The sequence below is a fragment of the Trematomus bernacchii genome, unplaced genomic scaffold (assembly GCF_902827165.1).
Source record: "Trematomus bernacchii unplaced genomic scaffold, fTreBer1.1, whole genome shotgun sequence".
NCBI classification, from domain to species: domain Eukaryota; kingdom Metazoa; phylum Chordata; class Actinopteri; order Perciformes; family Nototheniidae; genus Trematomus; species Trematomus bernacchii.
The window spans coordinates 1,205,349-1,217,735 of NW_022988007.1; the positions used below are offsets into that span (position 1 = coordinate 1,205,349).

The window sequence follows — 12,387 nt, forward strand, 5'->3', positions numbered from 1 at the left end:
TGATTCCTGTCAGCTATGGCTAGGAAAATGATTAGTGTTGCAGCAAAGGAATGTTTCAGATGAAAGGCAAAATAACTTTTACTGTACTAGCCAGTAATAAAAGCAAGTTATAACAACATTAAATAGATATTAAACAGCAGACCTAAGAGGAAATGATTGCTTGAGAAATGCTGTAAAATTCTTATTTTTGTATTTCTTTGTTGGCATTCATGGTTATCTATTAAAGGGCGTGGCTATCTCACAGTTTTAAGAGACTGCAAACTGTATGTCTTCATTCTGTTGAGTTGGAAAAGGAATTTTTCTGCAAGCTTGGGAGAAAACAGTTAATACTCAGGCTATGGAGGATTACGATGAGTCCACTGCTTTTCTGGGTCAGTGGGGACGTTTCCAGCAGGTTGTCTTCTTCCTGCTCTGTGCCAGCATCGTGCCCAATGGATTAGGCGCTTTCTCCGTTGTCTTTCTGACAGACATTCCCAGACACCACTGCCTGATTCCTGAGGAAAGCCTGACTCAAGATTGGCGCGATGCAATAATCCCGATAGAGGTAATACAAAAAATGAAGAATGTAGCAGTTTTATTCCCTCATTATGAATTATTACACTCGCCAAACCAGAAACAAAATGTTAATTTGTTTTCACAATACTTTTGTTCAGATGTGCAGCATGTTTTTAGTTTTTTTACGAGTCTGCTGTAAAAAGTTAAAGGAGGCTCATAAAGTGATCAATTAGTCTATACTTTGGACTGTGGTGGAAAAGATAATGTAAGGACACGGTTGTCAATGCCATAATGTTGTATCCAGGGGTGGAAAAATAAATCGGATGATTTACTGAAGTATCAGTATCAAAAAAATAAAATAATTTTTCCAAGGAGAGCTCTCCTGTCAGACCCCTTTCACACCGGCGCTTTTCCAGCTCCTGCTGGGAGCTAGAGCCTGAAAAGCGCCGGTTTTTCCTGTTCACACCGCAGCGGCGGCGCGTCATAGCTCCGGAATGCGGTTCACTTCCAGCTCCAAAAAATTGTCGGTCCAGAGGCAAGAGCTTCGGAGCTATGACGCGGCGTCGCTTACGTCTCTTACGTCGAGGCGTGCAGGAAACCTTACTTTGACCATCCGTTCGCTGTTATTGATCATTGTGGAGATACATGGGCTATACAGGTTGTCATGTCCGACTATCAGAAGTAGAATCATAATGAAAAATACGCCGGTAAAATGTGCCTATAGGAAACGGCTTAGCAAGTAGTCAGTTTAGCTTCGGTTGCTATGCTAACATCACCCATGTTATACCAGAGAAACTTTCATAACAGCGTTGTGATGCCAAACAGCGTCAATTCAGACTGACACACATTCACTTAAGGGGAACTGGGGATATGTATCAGCTGCTTGTGTGACAGTCAGACAGTGAATACTTTAGAGCCGTGTGAGCTAACCCGGAGCTAACGGGAGAATACACTCCCGTGGAAGAGCAGCCAGCACTGCAGCGGTCGGTAAATGCCGCTGAAACACATTAATAAACAATGAACCACGGCACTCTGGAGAAAAGTATAAGGTTGGAGAAGTTGTTATTTAATTTAATCTGGCTTCGTATGATTAAAAGCAACACGATCATCGACCCGATGCAGTCCCCGGCCCGTTGTTGTTGTGGGAGAAAATCAGCGACGTAAACTGTGACGTCATGACGCAGCAGCGGCAGCTCTGGGCAGTGTGAACAGAGCGGGAGCTGAAAAGGGAAACGGGAGCTGAACCAGAAAAGCTCTCGCGAGGAGCTAGAAAGTGAAAAGCGCCGGTGTGAAAGCCGCTGTCACTACCCGATCCGTTCACCTGCCCGATCGGTACTGCGCATGTGCGAGATGGTCCGCCATATTGGACAACTACATACGGCAACTCTAATAGGACATTTGACACAGTGGCTTTTGGCGAAGCAGAAAAAGAACTGATAGAGATGAGTTATTGTTATTACAACGTGACTTCACTATTATTTAACAACTCTTTTTATTGGGTTCTTTTATTTGGGGTTAAGTACATTGTCAGAATAAGTGAGAAATGGATTTAACTTCTGTTAGACAGCTATATGCCATACATTTTTGCATACATTCACAGTAAATATTTATTCAGTATGATAGCTGTCTAACAGAAGTTAAATCCATGTCTCACTTACTCTGACAAAAAAAAAAGAGTTGTTAAATAATAGTGAAGTCACGTTGTAATAACAATAATCTCTCTCGGTTCTTTTTCTGCTTTGCCAAAAGCCACTGTGTCAAGTGTCCTATTAGAGTTGCCGTATGTAGTTGTCCAATATGGCGGACCATCTCGCACATGCGCAGTACCGATCGGGCAGGTGAACGGATCGGGTAGTGACAGCCGCATCGGCGTTTTTGCTTCTTCTTCTTCTTCTCTTCGTTTTTGGCGGATTGCAAACAACTTAAAAGGTGCATACCGCCACCTACTGTACATGAGTATGAATCATCATATCATACCAACTCTTTAACCTATGATCTAATCAAAATAAATCAAAATAAATAATTAAATCAACAAAAAACATGAAATAAATAAAACAAAAATAAAAATCTATATTCTTTCCTGACCTAATGTTAAATTATTTTCCCTACCCTAGTTTCACTCAAGAATGTAAACAGTGCCTTTCTGATAGCTCTTACTCCCTCTCCTTTTGTTCCCAAAACACCAACCACACTCCATTCCCTCTCTGCCTCTAAAACTTTAGCCTTTAGTTTTTCTCTCTCCGCTTTAAAGATGTCACAATGTAACAAGATATGTTCTACATCTTCTTTTACTCCACAGTTCCCACACTTGTCACTGTCACTTTTCCCCATGATATACAGCGTACCATTCAAAGCCGTGTGATTTATTCTGAGTCTAGAGATCGTGATTTCCTCCGTTCTGTTTCTTTCTTTATAAATATGAATTGTAATTGTCTTTTGTACTTTGTGATACTCTTTGCCTTTCTGGTCTTTCTCCCACCTTTTCTGCCAGATCTCCATCCCTTTCTTCTTAATTATTGCTTTTCCTTCTCCTTTACCAAGTTGAACTGGTAATGTGATTTCCTTTTGAAGTGCACTTTTTGCTAATTTATCAGCACACTCGTTCCCTTTCACCCCCTCATGAGCAGGCACCCAGCAGAACTGCAGATCTATGCCGCCTCTGTGCAGTCTTAACAGGCTATGATTCAGTTCTATGAGAATGTCTTCTCTGGCAGTTGTTGTTGATTGTATGCTTTGTAATATGGATAATGAATGTGTGCACATCACCACCCTATCTGGTCTGACCTCTTCAACCCACTGTAATCCTATTATTACAGCAAGCGTTTCTGCTGTGTACACTGATAATTGATCAGACGCTCTTTTTGAAATAGATATTTTAAAGTCTGGGATGTATATACCAACTCCAACACACTCTTCCTTGTTCTTAGAACCATCTGTGTACATTTGTAGGTAATTGTAGTACTTTTCATTCAGATACATACTTGTTTTAATTCCCACTTCATTTATTTGCCACTCTTTTTTCCTTTCTATGATACTCATATCTATGTTAGCTTCTGGGAAAAGCCATGGGGGAACACTACTAAATGGGGTTGCTTTGGCAAACGTGATATTCTCCACTCCATATGCCCTCGTTCTCTCCTTACTCGTCCAGCCAAACCCACGTCCCTGGAATTTTGCATAATCCCAGCAATCCTGTAATATTCTGTTTGAAATATTTTCTTCTCCACTTCCTTGTAGCCTGACCCAGTATGACAGAGCAAGTTTCTCTCTTCTGATCTCCAGAGGCGTCTCTCCTGCTTCTATCAGAACTGCATTGATAGGGGATGACTTTATCGCTCCAATACACAACCGCAATGCTTTATATTGTATTCTATCCATTTTTAAAAGCGATGTTTTTGCTGCAGCAGCAAAAACACCGCTTTTAAAAATTGATGAGGTCCACAATAGATTATGGTTGTATAGTGACTATACAACCATAGTCTATTGTGGACCTCATAATTGATCTGTAAATGTCTATTAATGCTTGTTTGTCTGCGCCCCAGTTGCATCCAGCTACAGCTCGCAATAAATGTAATACTTTTTTGCATTTTGTTTCCACTTGATTAATATGCATTTTCCATGTATATTTGCTATCAAACCACAGTCCTAGGTATTTGAACTCATTCAGCTTTGTCATTGGACGATCATATAGTGTTAGCTGTTGGCCATCAATCTTGCGTTTGTTTGTGAATACCATGTAGCATGACTTGCTTTCTGACATTTTGAATCCCCAGTTATATGACCACCTCTCCACTTTTTTAATCGCTCTAGCTATATTCTCCATTACGTATGGGGCATTTCTTCCCCTCATCCAAATAGCCCCATCATCTGCGTATAGAGCCGATTGAATGCATGTGTCTAAACATGTAAATATATCATTGATCATGATGTTAAATAATATTGGACTGACTGCACTCCCTTGGGGAATACCATTTTCTATTTCAAAATAATTGGAAATATCTGCTCCAACCTTTACTCTAAATGTCCTGTCTGTTAAAAAGGCCCTTACCCAATTGTACATTCTCCCTCTTAGGTGCCTTACAAACAATGGACGTCCGCTCTCGGGAGCGTCGGAGTGGTGCGGTCACCCTAAGTGACAGACCTAAAGTATCCGGGATTCAGGCATCTTCCCTGGCTTGTACATTTTTGGTGATGCGCCCTGGAGGTATCAGACTATTTTAAACAACTTTTCCCCGCCTTTCAAACACTTATTCCGGGGTTTTAGCCAGTCATTTTGCACGAAATCATTTAACATTGACGGTCTCCTGAAAAAGCACATATTCTGTGCATTTTCAGGAGAGCGTCTATGTTAAATGATTTCGTGCAAAATGACTGTCTAAAACTCTCTTCCAGACATTTAAAAATACTTTCCCCGACCATTTAAACATTATTTCTGGCTTGTAAAGTGCAGTTATGCGCCCTGGAGATATTGCACTATTTACAAAATGTAGCACTCTGTTTATTTCACACCTCCAGGAGAGACCAGGGGGAAATCACCTCTCTCTGCCCGCTCACAGAGCCCCCAAGGACGGACTAGAGACCTCCAGCACCCCGGAGAGCTCCATTGTGAAATCTTGCTACTAATCCATAACTTTTGATAACAAGCTCTGTTCGGTTCAGGCTTTTTTTGTACCCCCCCATTTCCACGTACCCCGCATCCAACGGTACTATCGCCGAGTCTCTAGGACCTCGGGGAGCGGAGTTACGGCAGAGGGTCAGATTCTGAAAATACGATTTGAGAAAACAGGGCTCTGATCAGGGCTAAAGTCTTGTTAGAAACTGCTGAATCTGTTTGAATCAATGAGGAGAGGAGAGGAGAGGAGCATTCCCCCGAAAAAGTGCAGAGAGAAGGCTGGAAATGACTCTCCAGGACCCCGGAGAGCGCCCAGGTGCTGAAGCGGGGGAGAAAGGCTCACAGCACGGCCTGGGACCTTCAGCAGGCCCCCCCCAGCTGCTGGGCATCGACATGGAGGTGGGCAGTCCGCCTTTCAGCACCCAAACTGGGCCCGGGGACCTACAACCCCTCTCTGACACCCAGCTATAGGAAGCCAATGTCCCTCCAAACTCTTTGCTTACGGCCATACCACCCTGTGCACGCCCGGTGGCGCATTTGTGTCAGAGGCAGCGAGATTGTTTGGTGGAGAACCGGGGAAAAAAGTGGTATTACGGAGGAATCTTTGGAGGATTTTGTGCTGAGAACCCCCCTGAACAGCACAGCTGTCGGGGGGGACTATTCCTGAGAGAATATGAGGTCTGGGACCGAAGATATTACGAAGAGGAGCAACGTGATTTCTGGAATGCGGATATCACGCGTCAGGAATGAGGAAGTGAAAGTGACGGACAAAGAAGTGTTGGGAAACATTGAATCAGCGGTCAAAAATGAAAAGCGAGGCAGTGTTTCGCAAGAGAAAATGAAGGGGAAGACGGCTGTGGTGGAAGTGGAAGAAAATGTAAAGGGAAAGGCTCCGAAGTCAAAAGAGGCTGCGGGTCCCGCGAATCAGGGAACAGCTGTGACTGTGCTGCGGAAGAAGGGGCAATACAGAAGGAACAATGTTACACATGGAAAAAGTGGAGTTAGACGGAGGCAAAAGAAGTGTCGGTAATGGAAAAATGACGACGAAGACGCCTATGGAGGCAGAACTGGAAAAAAGCCACTTTCTTACCCATAAAACAGGGCTCTGATCAGGGCTAAAGTAATGTTATAAACTGGTGAATCTGTTTAAATGCAGGCACCTGCATTCACACCTCCAGGGCGGAGACCGGGAAAACCAACTCTCTTTGCCCGCTCACAGAGCCCCGAAGGACGGACTAGAGACCTCCAGCACCAGTCCCTAACAGTGGGACTCTGCACCTCCAGCAGAGACCAGGGGGAAATCACCTCTCTCTGCCCGCTCACAGAGCCCCAAGGACGGACTAATTACCTCCAGCATGGGCCCCTAACAGTGGGACTCTGCACCTCCAGCAGAGACCAGGGGGAAATCACCTCTCTCTGCCCCCTCACAGAGCCCCAAGGACGGACTAATTATCTCCAGCATGTCCCCATAACAGTGGGACTCTGTTTCTTTCACAGCTCCAGCAGAGACCAGGGGAAAATCACCTCTCTCTGCCCGCTCACAGAGCCCCAAGGACGGACTAATTACCTCCAGCATGTCCCCATAACAGTGGGACTCTGTTTCTTTCACAGCTCCAGCAGAGACCAGGGGAAAATCACCTCTCTCTGCCCGCTCACAGAGCCCCAAGGACGGACTAATTACCTCCAGCATGGGCCCCTAACAGTGGGACTCTGCACCTCCAGCAGAGACCAGGGGGAAATCACCTCTCTCTGCCCCCTCACAGAGCCCCAAGGACGGACTAATTACCTCCAGCATGTCCCCATAACAGTGGGACTCTGTTTCTTTCACAGCTCCAGCAGAGACCAGGGGAAAATCACCTCTCTCTGCCCGCTCACAGAGCCCCAAGGACGGACTAATTACCTCCAGCATGTCCCCATAACAGTGGGACTCTGTTTCTTTCACAGCTCCAGCAGAGACCAGGGGAAAATCACCTCTCTCTGCCCGCTCACAGAGCACCGAAGGACGGACTCGAGACCTCCAGCATGTCCCCATAACAGTGGGACTCTGTTTCTTTCACAGCTCCAGCAGAGACTAGGGGAAAATCACCTCTCTCTGCCCGCTCACAGAGCACCGAAGGACGGACTAGAGACCTCCAGCACCAGTCCCTAACAGGGGGACTCTGTTTATTTCACACCTCCAGGGCGGAGACCGGGAAAATCACCTCTCATTGCCCGCTCACAGAGCCCCGAAGGACGGACTAATTACCTCCAGCATGGGCCCCTAACAGTGGGACTCTGCACCTCCAGCAGAGACCAGGGGGAAATCACCTCTTTTTGCCCGCTCACAGAGCCCCAAGGACGGACTAATTACCTCCAGCATGGGCCCCTAACAGTGGGACTCTGCACCTCCAGCAGAGACCAGGGGGAAATCACCTCTCTCTGCCCCCTCACAGAGCCCCAAGGACGGACTAATTACCTCCAGCATGTCCCCATAACAGTGGGACTCTGTTTCTTTCACAGCTCCAGCAGAGACCAGGGGAAAATCACCTCTCTCTGCCCGCTCACAGAGCACCGAAGGACGGACTCGAGACCTCCAGCATGTCCCCATAACAGTGGGACTCTGTTTCTTTCACAGCTCCAGCAGAGACCAGGGGAAAATCACCTCTCTCTGCCCGCTCACAGAGCCCCAAGGACGGACTAATTACCTCCAGCATGGGCCCCTAACAGTGGGACTCTGCACCTCCAGCAGAGACCAGGGGGAAATCACCTCTCTCTGCCCCCTCACAGAGCCCCAAGGACGGACTAATTACCTCCAGCATGTCCCCATAACAGTGGGACTCTGTTTCTTTCACAGCTCCAGCAGAGACCAGGGGAAAATCACCTCTCTCTGCCCGCTCACAGAGCACCGAAGGACGGACTCGAGACCTCCAGCATGTCCCCATAACAGTGGGACTCTGTTTCTTTCACAGCTCCAGCAGAGACCAGGGGAAAATCACCTCTCTCTGCCCGCTCACAGAGCACCGAAGGACGGACTAGAGACCTCCAGCACCAGTCCCTAACAGGGGGACTCTGTTTATTTCACACCTCCAGGGCGGAGACCGGGAAAATCACCTCTCATTGCCCGCTCACAGAGCCCCGAAGGACGGACTAATTACCTCCAGCATGGGCCCCTAACAGTGGGACTCTGCACCTCCAGCAGAGACCAGGGGGAAATCACCTCTTTTTGCCCGCTCACAGAGCCCCAAGGACGGACTAATTACCTCCAGCATGGGCCCCTAACAGTGGGACCTCCATAACCTTGCACACCCTGAGTCCCCGGGCCCCCACAGTTAAGCACTCCCCCACGGACTAAACACAGGTATTCACACCCACCAGAACCTCGTGCCCCTGGTGACCTTACAAGGGGGTGGTTTTATGGTGCTTCTGTGTCCGCCCATCAGCATCCATATTCGGCCTTCTTCACGGCATCACCCCCCCTTCTGTGGAGGGTATTCTCGTGCCCCTGGTGACCTTACAAGGGGGTGGTTTTATGGTGCTTCTGTGTCCGCCCATCAGCATCCATATTCGGCCTTCTTCACGGCATCACCCCCCCTTCTGTGGAGGGTATTCTCGTGCCCCTGGTGACCTTACAAGGGGGTGGTTTTATGGTGCTTCTGTGTCCGCCCATCAGCATCCATATTCGGCCTTCTTCACGGCATCACCCCCCCTTCTGTGGAGGGTATTCTCGTGCCCCTGGTGGTCTTACAAGGGGGTGGTTTTATGGTGCTTCTGTGTCCGCCCATCAGCATCCATATTCGGCCTTCTTCACGGCATCACCCCCCCTTCTGGGCTGGAGGTTCAAACACTTTAACTTTTGTTCACCCTCCTCTGGCTTACACCTCCTCCGCCAACACTTGAGCGCTCATCACAGGGTTCAGCACCAAGGAGAGTGCCTCCCCGGTGCTGATGGAAAGTGGCACTTTTTCTGCCCCTGGTAACCATCAAGGTTATTGTTTTTTTTTTATTTTTTATTTTATTTTAACAAAAACCACAGTACACAGAGCCTAAAACATAAACTATTTACACGTACTACTGCTGCTATAACAGTACTACTAAATGTCTTAACCTACGTTTTAAAGTGCAGTTATGCGCCCTGGAGGTGTTGCACTATTAACAAAATGTATGCCCAGGATTCTGGCACCTTTCCTGGCTTGTAAAGTGCAGTTATGCGCCCTGGAGATATTGTACTATTTACAAAATGTATACACAGGATTATAATAATAATTATATACACGGTATACATATTCACAATGTTTAGCGGGATTCAGGGGACCAAATTAGGCGTCTAATTCTTACGGTGCACCAGGGCAAACAGGTTGAGTCCACGGCCCCTGCCCCATCATCAGGAGTGTCAACCAGCCCCGGTCCCGACTTCATTGGCCTCTTTCCCTCCCGCTTCCGCTTCCGCTGCTGCTGCCGCTCCAATGACCCATCAGGTGAAGATGATGGAGCAATACTGTTATAGCAGCCCTCTTCGGAGGTCTCCCCATCTGACAGCGGTAGACATCCTTCTGATGATGATGCAGCTGCTGCCGCATCTGATGACGCCCTGAATATGGAGCGGATTCTCAATGCCTCCTTTATACCTGGCGCATTCGCGTAGAACCGGTCCGCCGTGGTTACGTCGTGACACATAAACCTGGCGAGAATCGACCGGCTTTCTGGATCTTGGTGATGCTTGATATTGTCAGCCAGGGCAGTGCGCAGGATTGTGAAGGTGACGGCTGTTTCTAGCCCAGCATCAGCCCATGCCCTCTTCAAGTGAGCGTTCAGGTTCTTGGAGGCCCGATTCCCCCTTGTGAAAAGGAAGAATTCATTCTGAGGACCCAGCAATGCCTCTTTAATCCCCATCCACCGCATGACCCAGCTAAACTCCTCTACTGTAAGCGCCAGCTGTGCTTCGCCATATGTCTTGGCCGTCTTGTGATCCTGCACATGGATGATGTAGCCCTCAGCAGTTCCCCTTATGGCTGCCTCTAAGACCTCACTGTTTTTCATGTTTGCGTACACGCCCGTACGGTGGCCATACAGGAGGCTCCAATGGAGGGTGAGATAGCCATAGAGAAGCTTCTGGGTGGTTGAGGTCGGCGTGCCGGCCATCAGGTCGAGGAGCTCCGGGATGCGCTTCTCAGCGGCCGCCATGGCGGCGAGAAGCTCCGCCTGGCTCGGCAGACGATCCAGTTTGTTCCTCTTCACCTTAAACTGATGTAGAGTGACTGCCTTATTCAAGTGTTTCATGTTGGCTTTCACCTCTCTCATTATGTGGGTCATATCAGACTGGGTGAGCTTGCACCCCCGGGGCTTTGACTCAGACATGTACCCCATGAACTGGTGCACATTCTTCAGGAAGAACTCTGATGTTGTGACTGCCCGGCCCGGCTTTACAATATACTCGCTCCAGCCACGGATCATCTTCATGTTTCTTAGGAACAGCCAGTCTGACAGGCGGTTAACACCATGGGCCATGTATACTATGAAGTTCTTTATCCGGCTGATCTTCGACACAACATTGTCTTTCTGTTTTACTGTCGGAGCGACACCCAAACAGTGATCCAAGTATGTCTGAAGGTACGCCTCCATGCTTCTAGGCAACGTGATTTCACGCATGGTATTCCCCCGTCCACACCCAGTGGACCAGTAATTTGAGGGAGAGGGCAAGTCATTAGCCAGCTTAGAGGCACGGGTCTTCCGGCATACAGGGGTCTCGCTACCGGAGGCTACTGCAAACATGACAGTTTCCACCGGGGTCTTCACAGGGGTCTCGCTACCGGAGGCTACTGCAAACATGACAGTTTCCACCGGGGTCTTCACAGGGGTCTCGCTACCGGAGGCTACTGCAAACATGACAGTTTCCACCGGGGTCTTCACAGGGGTCTCGCTACCGGAGGCTACTGCAAACATGACAGTTTCCACCGGGGTCTTCACAGGGGTCTCGCTACCGGAGGCTACTGCAAACATGACAGTTTCCACCGGGGTCTTCACAGGGGTCTCGCTACCGGAGGCTACTGCAAACATGACAGTTTCCACCGGGGTCTTCACAGGGGTCTCGCTACCGGAGGCTACTGCAAACATGACAGTCTTCACCGGGGTCTTCACAGGGGTCTCGCTACCGGAGGCTACTGCAAACATGACAGTCTTCACCGGGCTCTTCCCAGGGGTCTCGCTACCGGAGGAAACTGGTAATATGACAGTCTTCACTGGGCTCTTCACAGGGTTCTTGACCGGTCTCTTTCCACCGGAGGCTACTGCAAGCATGACAGTCTTCACTGGGCTCTTCACAGGGTTCTTGACCGGTCTCTTCCCACCGGAGGCTACTGCAAGCATGACAGTCTTCACCGGGCTCCTCACAGGGGTCTCGCTACCGGAGGTTACTGGGGACTGCATGACAGTCTTCACCGGGCTCTTCACAGGGGTATTGCTGCCTGAGGCTACTGTGTTTATGCCGGAGGTACTTGGGATTGCCAGGCCCTTAAATCGTATACATTCGTCCTCTTCCTCAAGAACAGCAGCACTCTGCTTCCTGGGTTTTAGCTCCTTTTTCAGCCTGGAGCGCAGGGTCTTCACCTCATCATTGAGGGCATCCTTCTGAGCCCTCAATGCCACATTTTCCAGCATCACCTGCCTGCAGTCCTCGTTGTCACACTCGGTATGTGGGGAGAAGGGTGGAGGGTGCCCGGGGTATTCCTCCTCATTGTCTATATCCAATGATGTAGCCATTCCAATGATGGGGTTAGTCTCACGGAGGTCATGGAGCAACTGCAGTGCCACACTATGCTTCAGCCTTGCCATGACCTGATGTGCCTCATGTCGGGACAACTCAGGGTGGTCATGTTTTACATGACGGTCCAGTCTCTTCCCAGCGTACGAACACCCAGCGATGGGACAGGGTTTGGTCCGAACATTTATCCTTCCACTGGCTATTTTCAGGAGGATTCCCCTCTCCTCCAAGTTCCGCACTGCATGCTTGTGCTTAAGGTGTTTGTTCAATGCCAGATAGAAGAGTCTGCACACCGGGCATTCAGATGACATCCTTACTGAAACACACATAATGAATTTGATCAAAATTATGTTATAGTTCTCCGTTTATATGCGTTAGCGTGAGCGGTGGTTGCGACACTGGGTCCGATGCATCAATTCATGGTGCATGGACGAAGGGAAGTATTGGGTTACCACCGGGTCAGATGGTCCCACTTCCGCACCAACGCGGGGCTGGTGATGGCAACATTGGGTCCGATGCATCAATACATGGTGCCCCGACCATG

At 48.6% G+C, this 12,387-nt stretch overlaps 1 protein-coding gene across 1 annotated transcript in view; it reads left to right on the forward strand.

Moving 5' to 3' along the window:
- The first annotated feature begins 294 nt into the window (after positions 1–294).
- LOC117472173 (solute carrier family 22 member 5-like) overlaps positions 295–12,387 on the forward strand; it is a 62,326-nt gene continuing 50,233 nt past the window's right edge. The window contains exon 1 of the mRNA XM_034117332.1: positions 295–544. Coding sequence (XP_033973223.1) covers positions 338–544 — 207 coding nt within the window. The 5' untranslated portion in view covers positions 295–337. The remainder of the gene's footprint in view (positions 545–12,387) is intronic.